The 25,434-nt window shown below is 34.5% G+C and overlaps 3 protein-coding genes across 6 annotated transcripts; 2 read left to right on the top strand and 1 right to left on the bottom strand.

The window, feature by feature from the left end:
• Positions 1–38: 38 nt before the first annotated feature.
• Positions 39–8,885, bottom strand: LOC145590156 (DNA polymerase kappa-like). Of its 2 annotated transcripts, none has more exons than XM_081646905.1 (14): positions 8,729–8,885; positions 7,825–7,997; positions 7,571–7,744; positions 7,326–7,449; positions 7,118–7,218; positions 6,891–6,977; positions 6,096–6,191; positions 5,800–5,920; positions 4,856–4,984; positions 3,929–4,020; positions 2,410–2,521; positions 1,178–1,485; positions 728–1,029; positions 39–390 (listed from the first exon to the last, which is right to left on the bottom strand). In XM_081646905.1, the coding sequence occupies exons 1-14, from the start codon at positions 8,823–8,825 to the stop codon at positions 270–272; spliced, it is 2,037 nt and encodes a 678-aa protein (XP_081503031.1). In that variant the 5' UTR covers positions 8,826–8,885; the 3' UTR covers positions 39–269. The 2 variants fall into 2 exon arrangements, with proteins under 2 accessions (XP_081503031.1, XP_081503032.1); XM_081646906.1 differs by having other exon boundaries at positions 1,184–1,485.
• A 1,796-nt stretch (positions 8,886–10,681) lies between these two features.
• Positions 10,682–14,758, top strand: LOC145589283 (endo-1,4-beta-xylanase 5-like). The gene is made up of 7 exons (XM_081645809.1): positions 10,682–10,742; positions 12,241–12,299; positions 12,638–12,860; positions 13,043–13,209; positions 13,296–13,394; positions 13,506–14,288; positions 14,375–14,758. The coding sequence occupies exons 1-7, from the start codon at positions 10,682–10,684 to the stop codon at positions 14,756–14,758; spliced, it is 1,776 nt and encodes a 591-aa protein (XP_081501935.1).
• Positions 14,759–15,374: 616 nt separating this feature from the next.
• LOC145588496 (uncharacterized) lies at positions 15,375–25,021 on the top strand. Of its 3 annotated transcripts, XM_081645144.1 has the most exons (19): positions 15,377–15,725; positions 16,017–16,079; positions 17,501–17,594; positions 17,728–17,836; positions 17,910–17,948; positions 18,573–18,656; positions 18,743–18,804; positions 19,625–19,727; positions 19,841–20,023; positions 21,382–21,441; positions 21,708–21,764; positions 21,851–22,024; positions 22,251–22,328; positions 22,413–22,523; positions 23,037–23,107; positions 23,725–23,934; positions 24,050–24,143; positions 24,285–24,637; positions 24,787–25,021. In XM_081645144.1, exons 2-18 carry the CDS (start codon positions 16,019–16,021, stop codon positions 24,594–24,596), a joined length of 1,902 nt encoding a protein of 633 aa, XP_081501270.1. In that variant the 5' UTR covers positions 15,377–15,725; positions 16,017–16,018; the 3' UTR covers positions 24,597–24,637; positions 24,787–25,021. The 3 variants fall into 3 exon arrangements, 2 of the variants coding, with proteins under 2 accessions (XP_081501270.1, XP_081501269.1); XR_014101601.1 differs by lacking the exon at positions 24,787–25,021 and having other exon boundaries at positions 15,375–15,725; positions 24,043–24,143; positions 24,285–24,339; XM_081645143.1 differs by lacking the exon at positions 24,787–25,021 and having other exon boundaries at positions 24,285–24,778.
• The last annotated feature ends 413 nt before the right edge of the window (positions 25,022–25,434 follow it).

The raw sequence follows: 25,434 nt of genomic DNA, 5'->3' as shown, positions 1-25,434 counted from the left end.
TTTACTGGATACTAAAGTCTACAACAGTGATTGATCTCTAATTGATTTTCGGGCATATAAAAATGTTGAACCAGAAATTTATACAAGATGTATATTGGGCACTGTTTATTTAGATGCAAATTGAACAGATTCACTGTTATAATTTACACGAGAAAATGACATTGATTAACATCTAACAAACAGTTATTATTCTTTCCATTCCTTGTACCTATAACCTATGTATCATGCTCTACATACTAGATTACAGTAACAGACAGATCACAGAACTCTTAAGTATTTTGATTCTTCTTTGTGAAAAATGAATCAATAGCATGATATTTGCCTTGTTCTGGCAGTGACCTGCGCCTTTTCTTACTACTGTGGCTCACAATCTGATCTTTTTGAAAACACCTGACAAAAATTAGAATAACTTGATAAATATTTATACACAATTTACATGCTTATGATTGTTATGAATTTCTACAAATGAGTTCAGTCAGCAGTATGGGACAAAAGCTAAAAACAACCAGAGATGATGGATATGCCAATATGCAAAGTGTTTACATATATATGAAGAGTTCTTATACTATTTGTTTTATTGCACTATTGCCTTTTGCACAAAGCGACTACACCTAGTACAAAGTTATTGTGTCTACAGTCTTTTCAGGAGGGAAGGTCAATCTAATCACAGAGTATTTATCTATAAATAATTATAACAAGCTGAAAAGGCAGGAAGTGGTGTGTTTACCTCTGTTTAGAGCAGTAATTAATTGAGCTGCTAGCAGAGCACTCTTCCTGCAACCGCTCAGCAAGATGAAAATCGAAATGTTCTTGTCTTTCAACAGCAAATTCGAGAGGCATTTCTATTCCACATATAGAACACTTGTAATCATCAACCCATCGAAACTGATCTTGCAAACTTGAGGAAGGGCCAGAATCGTCATTTCTAGTAAACCCTGTCACTTCATTGGGATTTTTGCTACTGCAACATAAATTTTTCTCCAATAATTGCACGGGAATAGGTTCATGAGCTTCAACCCCAGCACTTTCCTTGAGATACAGCAAAGGCAAGAAACAATCAAACAACCTAAGAAAATGAGAATAGGCACCTTTTTTTTTACGCAAATGCTAACACTTAGGGGTTTCTAACAATAAAATTAAGGATATAAACAGAGGAGATAAACATGACAAAACGTACTTCTACCTGAACATCATTTTGTTCCAAATCAGAAGTATTATTGTTCACACTGCAGCAGTTATAACTGAAATCTGAGAATTGATCACTGTTGAAGACATCGTTACGGACATATGCACTGTGGTCACAAGCAACAATGTCATCTCCAGTCTCATTTGGAAAACAATTATCCTCTGCCTTCAGCCGTGAAACATTACCATTAAGGATATTAGTTCTGGAAGCATCTCCTACTATGACAAAGTTGGTAATGGATTTCTGCAAAGGATCAGGCGGACCACCTTTATCTTCACTAAACTGAGAAACTCGAAGGCCTATTCAAAAACAACAGACACACAAAGCCATCATATATTAACAGCTTATAATTACTGATACATGCAAAATATCACATATAAACATGATTGGTACATACTAAGCCGGTGTCAGAGCGTTAAAAAGCTTCACGTCTTTCAAGTATAAAAGATAGAAATCATATACTTAAAGTTACTCTAATCAAAACCGAACCAAGCCAAATTGCCAAGAACTGATGGAATTATAAGGGGTTACTAAGCCTATTAAAACAATAAAATCTATTCAATGCAGAAGAATCAGATAGCAATAGTATTTTATGACTCAGGAACAATACTTACAAAAGAATGAGAAGACGGCCTCGCAAGATTTCTTAAAGTCTAAAACAACCATAGCTATCGTAAAAAAATCAGGGCGGACAGATAAATTGGCATAACAACAAATTATATACTCCCTTCGTTTTCCTAAGTTCTACTCACTTCCTATTTTCATCCGTTTTCTAAGTTTAACTCATTTTTACTTTATTCCATTTATATAAACTTTTGTTTGTATTTTATCATCTTCCATCACACATTTTTGTGACCCAATTACATTTAATGATTATATTACTCTCTATTTCTCTCTTCCTAAAAGCAAAGATACCCACATGATTGGTCCCCCTTTTGAGTTCTCCTTAGTTTTTGTTGCTACAAACCAAGTATCACTCAAGAAAACGGAGAGAGTATAAGATACTTCCTCCATTTATGTTTAGAAACAAACACTTAATGACTTTCACTTGTAATTTTTAAAAATAAAAAAAAAATACATAAAATTTTTGAAAATATAAATTGAAACAAATCTAATATGATCTCACATGACTACTAAAAAATATCAAAGGTGAATTGTGCAAATATCAAAGTGTTGCATCTAATATTGAATGGGGGAGGAAGCAAATTAAACTGCATTACTACCTATAAGTCTTAGTGATGCAGGAAGTTCCGCTTTCAACAGTTTCTTTGCATGCAACAGTATATCCTCACTTGAACATATACATTTTGGTAATGTCACAGCTCTAGTTCGAACCTGAAATATCCAGAGCTAAGTCAAGAGCTTGAAGTTAAATAACGAGAACCAAAGATTAGCTAATATTAAATAAACTAAAACAAAAGGCACAACTGCATTTGTCACATGGTCAATCGGTCACACCAAAATATTCCAATCAATCAATCAATCAATCAATCAAAGCCTTAATCCCAAAAGTGGGGTCGGCTAACATGAACCAAATTTGATTATTCCGTGTAGTCATCAACATAAATCTTTCTCCTCCATCCCTTACGATCCAAAACTTCATCCTCACGTAAATCCATGCACTTCATATCCTTCCTCACTCCTTCCAACCAAGTCATCTTTGGTCTCCCTCTTCCTCGTTTAATCCCTCCATGGTCCCACTCTTCCACTCTTCGCACCGGTGCACCCTCGGGTCTCCGTCTTACATGTCCAAACCAACGCAGACGATTTTCCCTTAATTTATCTACAATGCCCGCCACACCTACTTTCTTGCGAATAACCTCATTTCTGATTCTATCTCTTAAAGTGTTTCCACACATCCACCTTAACATGCGCATTTCCGTAACCTCCATCTTTTTAATATGCTCTTTCTTAGAAGCCCAACATTCTGTACCATAGAGCAACACTGGTCTTATGGCAGTCCTGTAGAATTTTCCCTTCAACTTTAAGGGAATGCTGCGGTCGCATAACACTCCCGTGGCCGCTCTCCATTTAAGCCACCCTGACTTAATCCTGTGGGTCACGTCTTGATCAATGTCACCATTCTTCTGGATGATCGACCCTAGGTACTTAAAACATTCACTCATGGTCAAATCCTTTCCATCCAAACTCACCACTTCATTGCTTGTCCCCCTCTGAGTGCCAAAACGACATACCAAATATTCAGTCTTACTCCGACTTAGCTTAAACCCTCTAGATTCCAACCTTTGCCTCCATTGCTCCAACTTGACATTAACCCCATCCTTAGTCTCATCCACCAAAACGATATCATCTGCGAACAGCATACACCATGGAACCTCATCTTGAATTGGTCTAGTTAATTCATCTAGAACCGTTGCAAAAAGAAAAGGGCTTAATGCAGACCCTTGATGCAATCCGATTGTAATAGGGAAATCTTTTGTCAACCCTCCGCATGTCCTCACATTTGTTGACACATCCCGATACATATCCTTAACTAGGTCTACATACCTTCGTGGGATACCTTTCTTCAACATTGCCCACCAAAGTATCTCTCTTGGCACCTTGTCATATGCCTTCTCTAAATCAATAACAGAAAGCTAATGTAGAACTTAAAAAACTTTCCAAGTATATACGTGCCACTTTCTAAACCTTATCCTGTGCACACAAGCATCTGTATTACACTAGTGCAAGTCTGGATTTTGGAATGAATCAAGGATAAAGTATGCAGACATCATATATCACCTCAAAAGATGCAGTTTTCAGTTTAAGGGTCAGAGTACGACCATGAAGTCCTTCCTTTTGCAAATCAGTTGAAAGTATATGAGAAAGTTCAGCTGCAACAAGGAACCAGGGAAAGTGAAGTTGTCAAAGTAAAATATTAATCTCTAAAGCCGACCCTCAACTGTTTATGATATATTTATGCAAATAGCAAGAAGTTAAAAGGTGATCATGTATAATAATATGCGACTATTTTTATATGCCGGAGGAAAAAAAACGTAAGTTCAAATGCTTTAACACAACTTGCAAAGTTGCAATATAGGAAAACTTCTCAATTGGAATGTACATATGTTGGTCTGTTTTACATTTTTGCATATTTCTTGTTTCCTCTGTTATTAAATTAGTACAAGGTCCATTCCATGGCAAGTTTTCACAAGCAAAACGTGATAAACTAAACAGGCTGGTCAATTTCCAGGCGCATGAATGAAGCCAATAAAGCAGCCACCAAATTTACCAGCCTCAGGATACCCACCCCTTAGCTAGTCAGCATATATTTACAATATATACTCCATCCCTACTTTTTTTGCCCCATTGCCATTATTAGGGTCAAATAACTTTGACCGAAAATTCCCGTCAATCTATAAGAGATATTATAGTCATATGGGATCATGTTAGATTCGTCTCATTGTATAATTTATTAATATCAAGTTTTATAATTTTTATGCGTATAGAATAAAAACTATATACATTTTAAGATGCGTTTGGAGATCGTGAAAAGTTATATGGGGCAAAAAAAATAGAGACTTCTGATTTTCTGAACATCAAAATCCACTACAGCCTAGGACTCAACATCTGAATATCAATAGTTTCCAGGGGAATGCTAGAGCTATAGCAGATTAAGGTGAAGAAATTAAACAGTAGAGGAAAAATGTTAATTTAAGTTCATATTACCTAGCTTCTGATATAAGAAAGCTTCATCCTCGGTGGCGGAAAATGTTCTTTCATTACTCATGCTCTTCCGCAGTCTAGCTTGTGGTGTATCTGTGCTCCCTAGTCCCAATCCAACAGATAGAAAAAAATCTGCAGCAGGTTTACAATATGAACATTGTCAACTTTATATATGTAGCCTGTGAAGCAAAATGTAAAAGGAATCATACTCTGCTTGCTATTATATTATTATCTTGCCAGAAATGATGTGAATTTTAGTACAAATATTGGTTTTAAAGTATATTTATTCATTTATTGGTATTTAATATGTACTTTGTACAAGAAATAGGTGTTTTGATTTGATCAGAAACAAGAAATGACCAAGCTAAAATCAGGGTACTGATCAACTCATAAATTCTTTTAAAACCTTCCTCTCTCACTTCGTTGTGGTCCTCTTGCACTTCCTTACTAAACCATTAATTCAAATTACCTACTTTTGCCTCATATATCTAGATTTCAATTAACACCGCTCCTCGATAGGAAATCACAATCAACCCCCCCCCCCCCCCCTCCTCCCTCTCTTCTAATGACCTCACATTAATAAAAATCTTTTGGTATTTGGTTAAATTGCTATGTGATGTACCTGGACTCCTGGAGAAAATGTAAGTGGCCAAGACTCTGGATAACTAAGCACTATAGGTTTAATGACAACTAGTGACACTTTTGTTTAAAAAGACACTTTTGTTTAAAAACTGATGATGCCCTACTCAAATTCTGCTACATAGCTGAAATGCAAGTTGAAATACCTTCATGTACCAGGGAAAAAAAGAAAAACACAGAAGAGAAAAAAATCCCTAAAAGGACACAAGCTACTAGGCTACAATGCAACTAAGTCATTAAGCAAAAGTTAAGGGCACTGCACAATTATATATTGATTCAAGTAGAAGAAAAACACCAAGGTAATCAACCTGCAGATGAAGGAGAAAACAATGCACATAGAAAACCGCATTTGTCGAGTAAATCTTTGCATGTATCAATCTCAAAAGCTGTCCTTAGGATATGCTCAGTAACCTTGCCAATGCCTCCAATCTGTTCGTAAAGCATATAAAGCAAACAAGTGATGAACAAATGTACATGTACACTACAAAATTCAATAGGTTTTACAATTTACATTTGTTGCCTTTCATAACATTCTAAATTAAAGAAAAGATACCAAAAAAAAGTAAAAAAATAAAATAAAATGGGGGGCTCATAACAAAGGTACCTTTCTTATTGGGAGGGAAGATATGAAAGTCATGACAGCAATTCGATCATTTGGCAAAATAAATTGTCCATTTGGCTTATTTATATCTGAGCAAACCTAAAAATCATACAATAAACACAAATCCCGAGAATTTATGTCAATATCACAATACAAAACAGGCATACATCAAAGAACAGGGCATCCAAATCTGCTATTTTCAAAGTTGGTAGGAATGATATGCGTGACTGCATCCTTAAACACATCAATGACAATCGAATAGTGATTGAGGGAGTATCAGGTGAAATAAAAGGGCATAGTTTAAATATTTAAAAGCTCTCATATACATATTTGATGAATCCTTAAAGAGTTACATTTTTCATCTGAAGACAGATTTATCCTACTGCTAACAATGATCTATGTTATGCAACAATATTGATGAAAACCCTTACCCATACAAGCTTTTCAGTCTGTCCAAAATGTGATAAAGCAAATTACTACTTAAAAGCCCCTCAACACTTCTAATATACACAAAAAATACAATATTTTACTCTATAAAGTGACAAATACTGTGGCCTTGAAACTTCTCATGCAAATGCTGAGTTCATTGCATATTATACTAATCATCGATTATATCTTGTCAGTAATCCTTCTCTATGACACCATTAATCCTTCTTTTATGCACAAACATAGGGATTTTGTCAGATGCATGGACTTAAGAATGCATCACAGAACAACCATTACAGAAATCATGATATGGAGATTATATTCAACAAAATACATGCAGTGAAATGGAAATAAATAAAACTATAAAAGCACCTTAGCCAGTAATCGATTAGGACCCACACCAGCACTACAAGTCAAACCAGTTTCTTCAAAAACACCTCTTCTGATCTCTTCAGCAACCTTGTTGAAAAAGTACATGAAAAGATGAAATGAAGACATGAAGTAATTCATAAACTTAGTGATGCACAAAGGTAAAGGATAAACAAATGCAGAAGAATATTAAGAATATAGGACAGTTATTAATCATCAAGCATACTCACTTCATCACTTCTAACGTCTCTTTCTCTGCAGACCTCAGTTATATCAAGGTATGCTTCATCTAAACTGGCGGAAATGAAGTTAAGGTCGTATCTCTGAAATACTGAAGATTGATCATGCAGGATTGGATTAGCAAGCCATAGACAAAAAAATAAAAATAAATAAATTTACTTGGTATCAATTGCAAAAAACATCCTTATTAGCTCCCACCTTTTCTAGTCAAAGTACTATAGTAAGTATACTTATCAAAATCTACAGGAACAAAGATTAGCTCTGGGCATAATTTACGTGCAATAAAACCTGGCATTGCAGCACGAACACCATATCTCCGTGCCTAAAAGAAGACAAAACATCTTCAGATGAGAAAGTGAGAAGCTAGATAATCAAAATCCTCACATGCAGATTTCCAAGTAAAAATCCTCAACCAACCACATTGACTGACAAATTTTTCATACCTCATAATTAGCAGTAGATATCATAGACATGCCGCCAACAGCCATTGGCTTGCCCTTTAACGAAGGATTGCTCAATGTCTCAACCGCAGCATAAAAGGCATCCATATCTACATGAAGCCAAATTCTTGATAAATCACGTGTGGCTTCTAATTCTGTAATTCTTCTTTCAGCAATCTGTACATTTGCATAAACACTGAGATAATAAATCAACAAAAAAAATAGCATAACTTATGACCAAAATACCAGGAACCAACCTTCTGATAGTGAGCTATATCAGTAATTGAGAGCTTTCCAAGCCTTTCACGCATGTTGTCAGTCCTTTGCCTCATAAGAGCCTCCTTGCGTTCCTCATTTTCAAAATACTTTGACCCTTTGCTCATTTCATATACAATTCTCTGTACTTTTTCCTTATCAACTCCATCCATACCTAAAAATAAAATATAACTTGATCAAGAAATGGCAAAATTGGCAACTTTAAAAGGCGCCACCACGATGGGCGCCATCTTCTTAGTCCTAGAATACACATATATCCATATAATAAAGAAAACTTCAAACATAAATAAGTCAATAAAAGCCTACATACTATTGATCCCAAAAACTCGATTAAAGGAACTTGTAAAATCAGATAGCTTCGAAATTGCCGGCCTAGAGTAACAAATTCTCAGTAAATCACCTTCTAAAATAGAAACAAAGGGCACTTGGGCGTGCAAGTAGAGAATCAGGATTCAGGAACATCAAATTAAGCCATAATTCCATAACATAGCTGAACTTGTGGTCAAATTAACCAGACCCAATTCAATAAAAACCTAATTATCCAACTCCCTTTTCTCCTAAATTACGAGAAAGGGGTATAGTTTAAAGTATATTCTGGTAATCAAAAACACATCTTGGCAACGAAAAATAGGACTTGAAAAATTGAAATTGAAATTTATGTATTTCTTGTAAGTTGAGTAAATTAAAATTAATGGTGATACCAGATTGATCAAGAAATAATTTCGTATAAACTACTAGATATTATGCAAAAAGATAAATGAAAGACTTAAAAAAGAGAAAATGAAATTAGCAGTAGCATAAGTAAATTATAATAAAAATGCAGAAAATACAGAATTTAAAAAAAAATAAATAAATAAAAAAAATAAAAAGGGAGAGTAAAATGACCAGCTTTGGCGTTAGTATAAACAGTGTGATAGGATTGCCATGGTTTTGAAAGTGGAACATCGCTGGAAGAAGACTCACTCTTCTCCATCTTTTCCATTCTTCACTGTAACTTGTTTGATACGAGAGTAACAAAGAAACGACTCTACTCACTGAAGAAGAAGAATTATGCAATTAGAATTGAGCGCGAGAAAGCCCATTTATTGGTGCGGACCGAAATTTGGTACTCCGTACTCTCCAATGCCCCAATATAACCCGCGTGTACTGTACACCAATCAGTATTTTATTCTCATTTTAATGAATGTTTTTCATTAATCAGCAAATAAAGACCAAAAACTAACCTTGACTTAATTGAGTGTACGGTATACCCGAGTATATATAATAAATTCCCCACCCAACTTAATCCATCAACATTACCAACTTTTTTTAGATAGAGAGTACAATAAATGGACATGGATTGGGCTGACATGAGACCAATTAGGCATGGCACGAAAATGGTCCAATCTCATCGCAAGCCTAGTACAGAATAAAGAGTGCCAGTATGCCATGGATCGTGCATGGACATTTTTTTAAAAATTTGGCACAAACTCATTATAACTTGACCCAACTAAAACAATCTGCTTGAGTATGAGGCATGTTGACACGGCATGTGCCCACTTTTATGTGCATATGCATACGTACTCGAGTGTAATATTATACTTTTTGCTATCTTTATAAGGCCTTTGTTCTCTTCACCATGAAATAATAAATTCATCTCTTGAACTCTCTATAATGTTCAATAAATAAATTAAGTTCAACAAATGTAATTTAAGCTCAAAAAAATAAATTTATTTTCATAAAATTAAGTTGAGTTAAGCAAGAATAAGTTAAGTTGAACATAAATTAAGTTAGTTTCTATAAAAATTATTACAATAAAAAAAAACCTACTTTAAAGAATAAATAAAAAAAATATTAGTTAAATAAGTTTTAATCATTAAAATAATTTATTCATGTAAATAAATTAAAATAATTTAATTTCAATGAAAAATAAGTTAAGTTTAGCAAAACAATTTACATACAATTAATAAAGAGTCAAGAGAATGAACTCTAATTATGTGAATATTGTAGATGAGAGGGTGAGGTTTTACATGATCTCACTTTATAGCAAAGTAAAAATCTATTTATAAGTTAATAACTTAGGTCCAGCAAAAATAAGTTAAGTTTACCAAGTATAAGTTTGTATAGAGTAAATATGAATACTTTACAATAAAAGACACGAGACACGACCATAATTTTTATTGGAGAAAGAAGAAGAGGATATGACAAAATATATATAGAATATGGAAAGCAAAACGAGCATGGTCCATGAACATGACTAGAATATCAAACACAAAATGATTTTCGAACACAAAATCAAACATTTACACACAACAAGATATTTGAAGATGGTTTGGAGAAAAATATACGGACTATAATAATTGATAAATTATTGTGAAAATCACTTGCAAAGATTAGCTCAAGAGACACACACAAGGCAGTGAACCAAAAACAGAATGTAATCACCTCTTTATGATATCTAGCTAATTATGATCTGTATTGCTGATTTATTTCCTCTAATTGGACATTTGTCCAATATCAATTCATTCCATTTAAACATTGGAATTATTGTTAAATCAACCATATCTTTTGTTTATCCTCCAAATATATATAATACAGTATCAAAGCCTTTTTCTTTTAGTCGCTGCTTCTTCATATACTTTTCAGTCTAATACTAATTAGCGTATAACTCCATATTATTCATATACTCTATCAATATTTAATTGGTTATTCTGTTCTATTCATATTATTTGGTAAAGTCATCATATACAAGTATATATCTCCCGATTTTTTACATTCTTTTCGTTAACTTCTTGTTTTTTTTTTTTTATCTATGAATATTGTCTCAAAATTGTGCAGGTTTATTTGCAGTTACCTAAAATGAAGGTTGAACGAGGAAGCAACGTGGCATTGTTTCTAGCATCTTTGTTTATATTTGGAGGTACGTTCTCTCGATTTCAATGTCCAAGCACTAGGTTTTCCACTTGGGTGCACTTACAGTGTACCCGAGTATATACAAAAACTTTTATAAATTTTTTTTGTAGTATAGGTATTTAATGGTTAGAAGGTTAAATCTTAGCCTTATCACCGTATCCATGATTTCACGAGCGGACTTACACTATGTGTAAAAAAAATTTATTTATGCGATTTGGTTATTTCCTTTCATTGTCAATGCTGTTTTATTGGAGGACTTGGGAGGAGTCGCTTTACCACGGATGGTGCCGAAGGATAGAGCGAAGAGGGGCTAATCCTCTGCTAGTTTAGTAGCTAAGTGTCTTTCGACACATTAGTTTCTGTTTTATTTCTTTTCTGCTTGTGCTTTTGTTTGTTCTGCTTGTTTGTTTTGTTTTCTTGGGGCTTGCCCCTCTCCTTCACCAAAAAAAAAAAATATTATGACGACTAATAAAAAGAACGAAGGATCTAGAGCTAAATGAGTATTTGACTTAGTACATATGATTATTTTCTATATATGTACCCCTACGTGCAGAATGAATTATGTTCGTAATAACTTTTTTTTTTTGGCGACATTGGTCTTTTATTTTATGCTCCAATTCTTCACCTTAAATAAAAAATAAAAAATAACAAAAAAAAAAAATTCATAATTTTGCAATCTAGATTTATATAAGTTCAAACAATAATGGTAAAAAAAAAAAAATGATATAAAAATATATTAATGGGCAATGTTTATCCTTAAAAACATACAGCAAGTATACATACACTATATTACTCGGATCCCCAAAATTAATTAAGCAAAAAATAAATAAATGAAGTTCTAATATTGGGCATGTAGATGGGGATTAGGTAGCACCTAAGTATTCTAAATATGGGTTAATTAGTAGCATCTATATGCTTAAATTCTTAGGCTTAAAACACCTCTATATGGCTCTATTATGGCAGTTAACCAGTCGGACCACATTTTAACCACACTGCAGAAACTAGATTTTTTGTTTTTTTTGTACTCTTATTAATGTTACCAATGTACCAAGTATGTAATATCAACTGTGAGTAATTAATCTTAACTAACCCAAATCTTTAAATTAAACATAGATTTAGAGGATTAAATTAAGGACATTATACCTACTTGTGGATTGGTATTTTGTCATTTTCTTTCATAAATATACTATTTTTGCTCTATTTTGGATTATTTGTTTGACATTTTACACCATACATACATAATCTAGTTGATTTATTCTTAAGAAAAACATGGTCATGAGTGTATAATTTTAAAATAATTTTATTTATTAATAATGAAATTAATTGTTTATGTAATGCATCGACAAGTATACTAGTGAAATAAGTTATTTAAGGAGAAACAAGTAACTGAAGTATACATAAACAAATCCCGTTTGGATCTTATGTAGACTACTAAGCTACCATAAAATTTGTCTAAACTATACTTGTATATGAAAAATCGACAATAACCTCTCATACATTTGCAGGAATTTTGGTAGATGCAGTGTCATACGATCACACAGCAATCACTGATGTAAGCACTTTTGTACTTCCTATCTTTTATGTCCTTTCTTCTATCACAAGCAACGCTAGCTAGGATATAGTTATGAAGTTGGACGTTCGTTCTCTATATAATTGATTGCATGCTAGGAGATTATTAGTGCTTTGTGAAATACTCCGTATCTCTTTGAAATAATGGATTAGATCGTGTACCTCTTGAGATGGGATGACTTTTAGATCCGTGTATCTAAACATTTCTAAAAAAATCAAACCTTATACGTAGTATTTTTTTAGGTGCGATGAATTAATTTAAACTTGAAAAATTATGAATTATATATATGTATATAATTTTAATAAATTTTGTTTGATTATTTCGTTCATCAGTGCTTGGCAGAGCCCCTAAAGCCTCAGTATAATGGAGGAATAGTTGTGAACCCCGATATAAATGATGGATTAAATGGTTGGACAACTCATGGAAGGGTGAAAATTGAGCCTAAAGTGTCAGTACAAGGAAACAACTTCATTGTAGCTCATAGTAGAAGACACCGCTATGGCAGTGTATCCCAGAAGGTCGTCTTAGACAAAGAGAAACTTTACACATTTTCTGGTTCGTCTCTTGTCAAATTCTCTCCATCTACAAATCTATCATATACGTGAATGTTAATTAGTTTAGTTAATACACAGATTGGAATATTTTATTTCCAACTAGTTAAGTATCTTGGATTTAACATCGTATTTTTCACTTAATTGTCTGATATGTTTCCTATTGTTATTTCTTTTTCCATAAAGTTTGGATACAAGTAAGTGGGAGGAAAAATACACCAGTTAGTGTAATTTTTAAGACTAATGAAGGGTTCAAGGCAGCTGGTTCAGTCATTGCTCAAGTAGGATGTTGGTCCATGCTTAAGGGTGGCATCACAGTCGAGTCTTCAGGCCCAGCTGAATTTTATTTCCAGGTAACATACATCCTTTTTCTATATTTATTGTATTTGGTAGGAAAAATTGTCAAGTTGATAATAAAACTTATTATTTCTCGTGTTAGAGCAATGATACATCGGTTGATATATGGGTTGATAGCATTTCACTACAACCTTTCACCAAGGAGGAATGGAGATCTCATCAAGATCAAAGCATTGAGAAGGTACTAATAATTTAACCTTAAGTGACTCGATCAGAACTAGTCCTCCATATATAAAATCTCATAATGAATGCAAATTAAATTAAATTAAATTAAATTAAATTTGTTTGATAGGTTCGAAAGGCCAATGTGAGAGTTCAAGTTGTAAACTCCAAAGGAAACGCGGTACCCTATGCAAACATCTCAATCAAGCAAAACAAACCAAGCTTTCCTTTCGGAGCTTCTATCAACCATAACATTGTCGATAACACAGCATACCAAAATTGGTTCACCTCTAGGTTCACAGTGACCACATTTGAAAACGAGATGAAGTGGTATTCCACAGAAAGCACTCAAGGCAAGGAAGACTACTCTGAAGCCGATTCCATGCTTGACTTGATTAGCCAGCACGGCATACCTGTTCGTGGCCACAACATCTTCTGGGATGATCCTCATTTTCAAATGGGATGGGAAAACAATATCTCCCCGAGTGACCTCGAAGCAGCCACCGATAAGAGACTCAACTCAATAGTTTCGAGGTATGCAGGGAAGGTGATAGCATGGGATGTTAACAATGAAAACTTACATTTTAACTATTTCGAGAACAAGCTTGGGGCAAATATTACAGATGTATTCTTCCAGAAAACGCGTCAACTAGATGGAAAAGCAACACTGTTTATGAATGACTATAACACAATAGAGGATGAGGGCGACGCAGCCTCTTCCCCATCAAAGTATCTCCAGAAGGTTGGGGAAATATCTAACTTCCTTGGGGGTAACGCTAACCTTGGTATTGGCCTTGAGGGTCATTTCGGTGTCCCAAATCTTCCTTATGTCAGATCGACTCTTGACACTCTTGCTGCTTCTAACTTCCCTATTTGGATCACTGAGCTTGATGTTAAAAGGGGACCTAGTCAGGTACGAGTAAATATTATTATTACTAAAATAACCAACAATTTGATCGTGTTTTAATTATAAATTTTAAATTTTGACTTGTTGTGTAGGTATCAGACTTTGAACAAGTACTAAGGGAAGTGCATTCCCATAAAGGAGTACAAGGCATTGTGATTTGGGGACCATGGTCACCCCAAGGCCAACAATGTTACAATTTGTGTTTGGTAGACCCCAACTTCACTAACCTACCAGCAGGGGATGTTGTAGACAAGCTGTTGAAAGAATGGGGCTACCGCGACAAAGCCTTTGTTGCAACCACAGATGCCGATGGTTTCTTCAACGCTTCACTCTTACATGGTGATTATCAAGTTAAGCTCTTTGGACAACTACACACATTGGATGAACAATCTTCTCCGTTAACTTCTCAAAATTTGAAAGTGGGTCCTCACTCATCAACTCAGACTTTTAAGATTATTGCTCAACATTCTTTCTAAGAGTATGTAGATAATCAATAAATTATTGCTTAAGATTCTTTTAGAAATAATAATGAACTACTCGTATTAGAAATTATAAATTTTTATCTTTTTGTACACCTATTAATAAACTACAAAGTATGTTTGGGACATTAGCCTTGATAAATCTTAAATAATATAATTACTATTATTTCCATGTCTCTTTTTTTAGCACACGATACACACAAAAATAATCTCATTCTTACTATTATTTGCATCAACTATATAAATACTCTTGTAAGTCTTTCTCATTTGATAGTGCATCAAGTGAATAGAGCATTAGTGGTTCTTCATGCAACTCTCTTCATCCATATAATTGGTGGTACATCAAATGAGTAGAACATATACAAAGCTAATTGAATATTAATATATATATGTTGACTCGTCTCTCTAGTCTCTACCCATATTTCAATCAAATGTGTTAATATATGTACGTAACATAATTAAATACAAAAATAATAACATGATATGACAGTATGACACGATACAATAAGTTAACTGGTCCTTGGTGGCTAACAGCCGAACATAATACGGAGTGCTTTGGTATAATATCCTCCTAAATATTGTTAACCGTAGTTTGTAAATACTGAGATTACAAGTGAAAGAAGCAAGCACAAAGATCCGGACAAAATTGTAAACTTTACAGGCTTGACAATTTCTTCCCTTCTCCAAACAATGGAAGCTGCACGTTAAATCGTGCACAAGTCGAACTCACTCAATCCCTCTTCCACAATTCTCTTTTCAATTTCACTTTTCATTTTTCATTTTTTTTTTCTCTCTTCGACAAACTATCATCATCTTCGTCGTCTTCTTTCCATCAACAACTACTGGATTAAACTACACAGAAAGAGAAATTGATTGGTCAAAGCAAACTGCCCACTTCTAATTGCCAATTACACGCTGTTCCTCACCGAATTCTGCTACCTAGGGTTTTTTTCGTCGTTTTCAGGTTGGTTTTCTCTTAATTTACCCCATTTTTATTTTTGATATGTGATGATTGATCATAACCCAAATCCATTTAAATTAATTTTTGATCACTTTTTTCTTTAAGTGATGTTTTAATTAATCATTCATGATGATATTCGCATTTGGAATTTAATTTTTTTGATGTTATGAGCATGGAAGTTACATTGATTTTAGGTATGGCATTTCTGTATAATTTTCTTGTTGTAATGTAAATTATGCAATGTAATAGATTGTTAATTATGGCCTGGTAAAAGATCAATATGTGTAATTTCAGGTATGGATGAAAGTTCGAGTGACAAGGAGTCGTTAAATGCTCGAATTCAGCAGCTGGAACATGGTATGTTGCTCATACTATGCTAGAAGATATACATATTAGATGTAATTGAATTTTGATGAATATGATGTCTGAAAACTCGGTGCTGCTTCGCTTGCTTGTTTTTTTTGTTTGTTTGTTTGGAGTTGTGAGATTGAATTGGAACTAATGGAATGAATTTCCTCGTGTAAAACTTGTTTGAAGGTTTCTTTTTATAACTGTAGTTGGAGGGCCTTAGTAAGCTTGTTTTCTCAAATTTCATCATTTCAAATTTAGCATATGTTTCGCTCTTGATGGCCGTGAAGGATGAGGACAGGAAAACATATTCAGGGTCTAGGTGAAGTTCCATTTTTGAAGCTAATTCATAGTAGGAGGAGTGATTAAATAGGCTTATAAGTTGATTGATTCTTCTCGTTTTCTTCTATTTGGGGCGACTCATTTTAGTGGATAATTATGCCTTTCGTCTGCTTCATCATTAGAGGCTCATAATCTAAGATAAGCAAACCTACCTTTGGTACCCTGTTGGATTTCAAACTATACCTAGCTGTTGTAGCCTGTCCATGGAGTAGAAGAGTCAGATTACTCAAAAAGCCCTAGTGAAATTCCATATCAAAATCATGGGAATGGGAAGAAGATCACCTACCTAAGCTTGTAAGAAGTTACTATTTCTCCTTTGCCTAAAGTGAGACCAACCAACTAAGCACCTAAATGGACTTTCAATATGTATGAATCTCGAAATTTGAATTTTCAAACTATTGTTTCCTAGTTTCCATTTTGTATGTTTCATGATCATACTATCTTCTAGATCTTCAGTGTTGACCTTGCCAACCTTGGTCTCATATAGCTTTTATACCTGTCTCAGCTGCCATTTTCTCGGTGGTATCGTACCCAGAGTTCACTGAAACTTGCAGTGTTCCATGTTGTAGGCTTTCGGCTCATTTCCAAAAGCACGGACCTCTCCCATCATTAAATCCCCTGTTCCTGTAAGATGATATTGTAGCTAGTTTCATTTTTACAAGTTTTCTTCTGTTTGGAAGGTTGTCAAACACTATAGGTGGTGGTTACAGCACCATTCATGTTAAATACCTTTTTATTATATTCCTTCCATATTGAGGCTAAGAAGGGTGATGTACAACAAGTAACAAGACGATGGATAAGTTGGGATGGAATTTCTATTCATATTGTTATTGAACAAAGCTGAATGGACTATGGTTTTGTGTGGGACCTTGGGGTTATTAATTTAGGGGTTTGGGAGGGGAGAGGTGGACTTGGGAGTGTTCATGTATGAGCTATTTGGAGCCAGTTGCTTGCAGCTGCGGTTTGCTTAAGGGTTGGCACCCCTTTTTTTTTTTTTTTTTTGCTTGTACTATAATTTTCTTATATCGTCATTGTATGGATATCCCTGAGAAGTGAGTGTCATGACACTTGTTTATTTTTATTGGTAGAGAAAGATGAGCTGCAGAAAGACATTGAGCAATTGTGCATGCAGCAAGCAGGTCCCAGTTATATTGCTTTTGCCACTCAGATGTATTGTCGAAGGTGAACATCACATATGAGTTAATGAAGCTACTGGGTGATTTTATCTTTTTTAATATCAGTAATGTGTTGTATGCTGGAATGTGAGGTTTAAACTGAGAAATATTACAACACTGCATGTTTATTGGTCTATTAGGACTGCTGGCTTGGAACAGGAAGTTGAGAATCTAAAGAAGAAGCTGACTAATAGTATCAAAGAGAATTCAAATATCAAGGAAGAGCTTTCTGAGGCTCAGAGAATTAAAGTAAGTTTTGCTACATTTGCAATCAAATATTTAATGTTATCGATGTCTGATGGGCTCTCTTTTCTTTTTCCAGACATATATAGATCAACTCCACAAATCGGAGGTTGCAAAGGTCAGTTTCTTTCTCTCTCCTGTACATTGGTGTGTAAGACTTATTAGGCTTAGTTACTAGCTCACTACTATGCTGGGTGAACCGTGAACTTAGACACACCTACAAAATTACCTGCATTGATGAACTGAAGTTTCTGCTTCTGCTAGAGACTTATGTTATATTTTCTTCCCTTGATTCATTTTTTGTTATAAGATTGTGCTGCATTTTGTTTTCTGTTGCAGCAGCTAAGTATTTCTTGTTGTGGAAACTTGCCAATAAACTGACTTATTTTATTGAACAAAGGGGCAAAGACTAGGAGTGTTCTTTTGTTTATTGGACTCAGAATCATTGTTTTGCACTTAAATTACCAAATTGGCTACCGCTGGAGAATGCATAGAGCATGCAAGTTGTTTTGAAGGCAAAACTAGCATATTTTTTTTGTTTTTGATTTCGTGTACTAAGTATTTAATATATGTATGGGAGGACAGTCAGTATGGAGATTGGTGAAAACTGAAGATTATAACTTCATTTGTTTATTTGATGCTTGAGTCTTAATGAAGAAGGGAATGTGTATTAATTTTTAATGTGAAATTGGACATTAGCTGCAACATTTGATTCTGTTTATCTGCTTTTACCATTTTGTAGAACACAGAATTAGCTAAGCAGCTTGAATACATGCGTGGAATGCTTACGAATGCCTTTACTGATCGTGATCATGCAATACTGGAGGTCATTATCTATCTCTTTCTTGTTTAGCTGCTTTGCTATAATTATGTTTAGCTGTAATTGTATTAATGTTGTCTCACTGTTTGCAGGCTGAAAAGGCTAAAGAAAATGAAGATATGATGTTTCAGAAAATGAATGATGCTGAGAAAAGGTGCATTTCAGTTCATAATGTTTTCCCTTGTGATTCATTAGTGTTTCAAGTTTTGGTATATGCGCATTTGTATTTGTAATTTACTTGCAAGTTGCCTGTGAAGGGAGCCCCTCTGGCTCCTTATCTAATAACACCATACTGACCCCTTCTGTTGGTGACCATGTACCTTAAAACCTCTTTAATGGCTAACAACCCCTCGATGTCCTTGAAATGTAAGTTTATTTTACCCATATAAAGAGAGGGGGGGGGGGGGAAGGTGTATAATATTAATACATTATAAGATCTGGCTTACACTATAATGCCGTGACTATATAAAAGCAATGTGATATATGTTTCATAAACCACATATTCAACCAGTTAACTCAATATAACTATATACACACAGTTAACTGGTTGGATATGTGGTTTGCGGATGTCATGTAAGCATATACATCATTTTAATGTAGATGAAACACTTCTAAATTTACACTTTTCACACTCTGTATAATCGATGTTTGTTGTTTTTTTATGAGGAAAATCGTAGTCATGTGGGATCTTGTTAATTTTGTCTTGATTAACTTTTTTTTTTTTAATATCCATTTTTATTTATGATTAAAGATTCTAACGTTTAAAGATATGCATTGACAACTGTGGAATATTAATGTCTCATCTAACAAAAAAAAGAGGAAGTAGAATATTTGTTTCCTTTATTCTGGTAATGTTTTATTGGAGTTTGTTGGTGGTATTTGAAATTGCCTTTTGGTTTCTTTGAAGCAAGTGATAGGCAGTTGATTAAGATGTGCTTTTAGTTGATGTACGTTTTAATAAATCCTTGAAGCAGGTTACATGAAGTAACTGTAAATTTTGCTGATACACGAGAGCAACTATTGAGTATGAAGAGGAAGCTTGCAAAACAAGATCAGGAGATGGAAATTTTTAGAGAGGCATTTACTCTGTCCTCCTTTAATAATGAGCCTGATCCAGTTATCCAAATCATGGTTTAATTTGAGTTTGCCCAGCTAGTTCTATTTAACATTTGTGATGCCTTTTCTCACAGATCCTTAATAAGTTCTACAAGATCAGGCAGCAAGCTTGTAGAGGTAACGGGGATGACGATAATGGGTGTGATGACCAATGTGATGATGTTTGTTGGGATGACAAGTGTGCATGCTTATATAACGATTCCTCAGAATCATGGAGCTTCAATGTTTATAAGGAAGCTTCCTTTGCTACTTATGTGGTGAGTTAATGTTTTTCTTTTACATTGTTCTATTTGTTTTATAATTAAGTCCTTCCAGGGTTCTATTGAATGGAAGCTTGTAGCTCAATTTTGTGTGAATGTGGCAATATGTGTCTTTTTTATTCCGTAGGAAAGAGGAGATTAAAAGAAATATTTTTCTTTCTGTGCAAATGGTGTACATGACCCTTTAGATGACACGACATGTGTATCCTAATAAGCTTAAACAGAGGGAGTGTAGATCTATAGAAGGCCTTGGGAGCAATGCTCTGGTGTAAAATTAAGATGAGGCTTTTTGTAGGAGTAAGATACTAAATTAATTTATCCATATCCTGAACCTAAAGTCTTCTGAAATTTAACTTTATCTGATATGCCATATCCTTATGTGTCTAAATAAATTTAATAAATTTTATGCCTATGCTGTGAGTTGCTGATTTAGAACTAATTCTATGTATTCAAAGCTTCAGGATAAGTGAATAAGGCCCATTTTTCTACATTGGACTGCTGTGCATTTTTGTAAACCCAGGGTCCTATGAGATAATTGTTTATATTTTACCCTGGAAGTAAGGAAGAGAAGAAAGCGTGTACCATGATTTCTATGATTATGAGATTTATGACTCATGCGATAGTTGTAATCCCATAAACTTTTGGATTAGATGTAGTTTTGGTATTAGGCTTGAGAGGATTGGAGAGGTGCTAAAGCTGTTGGAGTAAGCATCTTTAGAAACAGATTACTTTTCCTTGTTCTTGTTTCTTCTCTAATAAATAAAAAAATCTTATTGAAATGAGGAGTAAGCACCTATAATAAGACTGTGAGAGATTACATTGTATCACTTGAGATAATCGTGGAAAAGGCCCCACTTTGTAGCAGGGAAGATTTATTTGTTCCTCAGTTTTACAAAAGAAAAATATTCTAAAGACCTTACTTTTGTAGAAGTTCTCTGCAGGACCACATCCTCAAGCTGTCTATTTAAAAGGAATGAAAACTTAAAGTGCTGATAAGGGATTTGTATTGATGACACATTTTCAATCAAGTATTGATGACACATTTTCTATGAATTTGGAAGAATAGACACATTGTTGACTTTTGAAAAGAAAGAAAGAAAAAAAAAAAAACTTATTTCCTTTTAAGGTAGTGTGAACAGGGCATATTTGGCTAGGAAGCATGTTAAGTGTGAGAAAAGTCACTGAATCTATTTTGTTGTTGCATTTAAATAATAACCTTTGATCTCTACTTAGGTACATTGAGTAGTGAATACAATGTAATCTGGATTGTATATTAATTCTAATGAATTCCTGGGCTTTTATGTGCATTTATATTTACATTACATGCCCATATTTATTAGTTCTTCCTCAGACAGGCTGCTTTGCAAGAAGAGGTGGAGACCTTAAGAAGTGATCTTCAAAACAAAATGCAAATGGTGAGACGGAAATTCTTTTTCAGATTTGAACCTTATTAGTTCAATTATTGTCTAGGGGGGTGGTGTCCTAGTCTTTTTGTTTCAGTAACTCTTTGTTTAAATTGAAAATAACATTTGTACTACTATTGGATTAAATTACTACGTAAAATAAGTCATGGAACTTCCAAATGTAAATGAATGAGTTCTTCTATGGATGAACTCTGTGGACATCTCCTGTTTATCTTCCTGCTATGAATTTATACCTCCCTTCATGGTATGGCTTGCAGGGGTGGGAAATTGAAAAGCACTTGAAGAGTAAGATTACTGAATTGGAGCATAAAAGGGTAAGGTTCTTTTTCCATCTTTGAAGTTTAAATATCAACTCTCTAATTGTTGCATTATTTATAAGGTAAATATGTTCTCAAACCAGATTCCGTCAGACAGACTTATTGTTGAAGGAATATCATCAATTCGTGAATATAATTCTCAACAAAAGACCTACATCATGAAACTTCTTGATGACGAAAAATCTTATATAAAATCAGTTGTCAGCAGCATTCAGGAAAAGATTGAGGAGTTTCCTAAACACACCCATTCTGCTGAGGTCTGTTGGCTCATCTTTGTGCATAAATTTTTCTAAGGAAATGGTTTGTGTTTTATGACTCTACTCTCCCTAGTGACTAGCTGACTGTAGTCACTATACTGACAGGAATTGTGTTGGACAGTGACTAGTTGCAATAAAAGTAGCTAATGAGCTTACTTATGAACTGATAACTGTAGTTTGAATAGATATAAAAGCCTGTGTGATTTTTTGGGGCATTGCTCTGTAGGTAACTGATTCTTCTGCACTGAATGTTTCTCGGATGGTCGATTCTTCAGAAGCTCTGTCACAGGCGTTGCAAGAAAAAGTACTGATTATATGCTTGTCACTTGTCCATTTTTTTTTTTTTGGTTCATGATGGCATGTTAATTGACATGGTCTTTATTTTCAGGTTTCAACTTTATTACTTTTATCACAGCAAGAAGAAAGACATCTTTTTGAGAAAAATGTCCAAGGTGCACTGCAAGAAACTATGGATGAGCTTCAAAGGACTCTACAACTAGTAATTACTCTTCCCCTCCTTGAAATCTATTGACTGTAGAGTATGAAAGGCAAAAAATGTTGAATGAGGAAAGGGAAAACTCTAGTCTATAGTCAGATGTAAGGAACTAAATTAGATCTAACAGTTAACGCTGGATTTCCCTTTTTTAAAAATAAATGGTACTTGTAATGAACATGTTTAAGGTATATATTATACAAAATGACCTCCCTAGAATACTGTATATTGAGAGAGAGAGAGAATTAGTTTTGCAAATGTAGATTTGAGGAAGAGAGGTCTGTTTTTTAGGTGAGAGGAGAGAGTTATTTGGATATGAAAGCAGTGGATATCTTCTCATTCAACTACAAGACTACCGGAAAGCTGATAAATATCAGTTATACTATACATTGGGAAATCATTCTGATTACATGTCACAGTCACACACTATAGTTACTCAAAGTTAAGCATCTCTTTCTTGAGCTAAATTTTTGTACTGGTTGATATTTAGTGCTTTCATTGCGAATATCATGTTTTCAGGCTACTCAAGAGAAGGTGAGAGCCCTCTTGGAACTGGCAGAGGTGAAAAAGGAATATCAACTGTTACTAGAGTATGTGCTCCTCATATCTGCCACTACAGTCCCAATCCCACGTCCCCAAATAAAAGACCTTATTAATATGCTTTCTTTCTTGCTCGATCAAAATAGCTAACTCTGAATAGGTTTTCTTACCTGTTGCAACACTTCCCCCCCCCCCCCCCCCCCCCCCCTCTTTCCAACTCCCAAAAAAAAAAGAACTGAGAGGGGAAGAAGAAAATGAGGTTGGGAACATCATCTTGGCAAAGTAGAATGCTTGATATAGGTTTTGTTTGATGAGTGTAACCATGATACAGCAGTTGTGTATACTGCCTGTTATGGGAGTATATATATTCTCATATTCTGACCTCATATGCATACATTTCATGCCTAATGCTGTTATCTGCTTCTTTGTGTGTGTGTTGGGGATTTTTTTTTTTTTTTTCTTTTTTTTGGGGGGGGAGAGAGAGAGAGGTGGGTTAAGACTAATTTTAGTAACTAGAAACTTGATGCCTTTAATGGAATGTACCTTCTTCCTTAAATGCTACATATTCCACTCTCCTCTGCACTCGTATATTTCTTTCCTCTCGGATTTTATATTGCTGACCAAAAATCTAGCATCTTGTTAAGTGTCTATGATTGGAACCTTGCAGGAAAACCACTGAAGAAGGAAACCTTACTAAACCTGGTGATGGAAAAATAATTGCTCATGGAAGAGATGGGAGACTTAAAAATTTATTCAACAGAACTTCTTTGAAACGCTGGCTTGGTACAGAAGAAAATTCTCCTGTTGTGACTCGCCCTAACTTGGAACCTGAAGCATCTTTAAACAGAAGCTCTTATCACAACATGAATGATGCAAGGTCTATGACTAATAATTTTTACAAAGTTTGTGTTAGCAGAATTATGGTTTCGATTGAATTCATTAGATTCTTGATGCTCTAGTTATTTAGTCGGATCTGTTAATTTAGCATGCAGGCTGCGGATTGAGATTGCAACCCTTAAGGAAAGCATGCAAAACTTGGACCGATTGACATTTGATATTCGTAAACTTCGAGTCTCTCTCATACAGGTGATTCTCTCTAGTTATATTATTTTTGCAACCATGCTTCTTGTAGTGTGTACAAGTACCAGTTCACTTATCCAGAATCAACTCATTATATTTACAAAGTGATAAAAACTTGGTTCTAATATTTTCCAATTGTATTTCTAGGCCAAACATGCACGTTCATCTAAAAGTACTGCTTCTAGCACAACAGAAATCTTGGATGAAATCATTAGGGAAGCTGAAATGGTAAAGCTTGCGCTTAGCGCTGCCTTGCCTCTTAGCTGGTCTGGGGAGGGAGATGTAGCATCATCTAGTGATATAAATGTCGATGAGGATTCAAATTATGGCAATCCCAACACGGAGAAAATGGATTCAGTTTCTGCAGCAGGCATTGAAATGGTAGAGCTTCTTATTTTAGCAGCTCAGATGATGAAAAAGAGGGAGAAAAAGGTCAGAAGGGAGCACAAATTGCAATAATAAAAAAAAGGCATCATATCCAAGTAGTCAGACTAATTCAAGTAATCAATTTTTCATGCTGATGATGTTGATCAATTTTTAATAGCAAAGTTTGTCCATTTTGTGCAATAATAGGTTTTTTTGTGTAAATTTATCCGCTAGATTATGAGTGTAATTTGAGTATGAGTAGCATATATTTTTTCCTTCTCAGCGGATCCTCTTCAAGCATGTGTCCGATGTAAATTTTCAAGCATTAACCGGGAAGAGAATATAAAAAGAAAGAAGGGAATGTCCTACAACTTGATGTTTGATGAAGTACTTTATCTATTCTAATTACTTTGATAATGCAGATTTAGTCTTGAGTCCCAGGTGAGGTTCAGTTTTGTTGTTTCTTGAGTATATATCCTTTGTAAAAGTATTGAGTTTCACATTTCTATTAACATTACATTTGCAATTTTTGCACCATTCCTGTTTCTGCTTTTTAATTTGAAATTTGCTCTTCCTCACTATTCTGTATTATTCCAGTCATTCATTCTTAGGCCCGCTACATTATTTGTACTATTCATTCTTAAACCATTTTGTAGCTCTGGCTGAGGCAGCCGCAGCATGGTTTAGAACGCAATTCTTCACAGAACCATACTAACCAATTGAAACCTGATGTTGTTTCAGATATCAACAAGACATTAGCCCTTGTGCAATCAAATTATGTCCAATTATTATCGTAAGTTCTCGGGAAAAGAAGGAAAACAAAAATAACAAAGCCATTTCTTTAAAAGGTCACTAAAGAAAAAAAGAATGTTCATACTATTTGCGTCTTTGTTTTACACAATGTTTAGGAGATTTTAGGAGTGAAAAATTT

This window comes from Chenopodium album, chromosome 17 (assembly GCF_948465745.1).
Source record: "Chenopodium album chromosome 17, dcCheAlbu1.1, whole genome shotgun sequence".
Classification (NCBI taxonomy): domain Eukaryota; kingdom Viridiplantae; phylum Streptophyta; class Magnoliopsida; order Caryophyllales; family Amaranthaceae; genus Chenopodium; species Chenopodium album.
The sequence above is the reverse complement of the archived record's forward strand: the minus strand, read 5'-3'. Positions and strand labels throughout refer to the sequence as shown.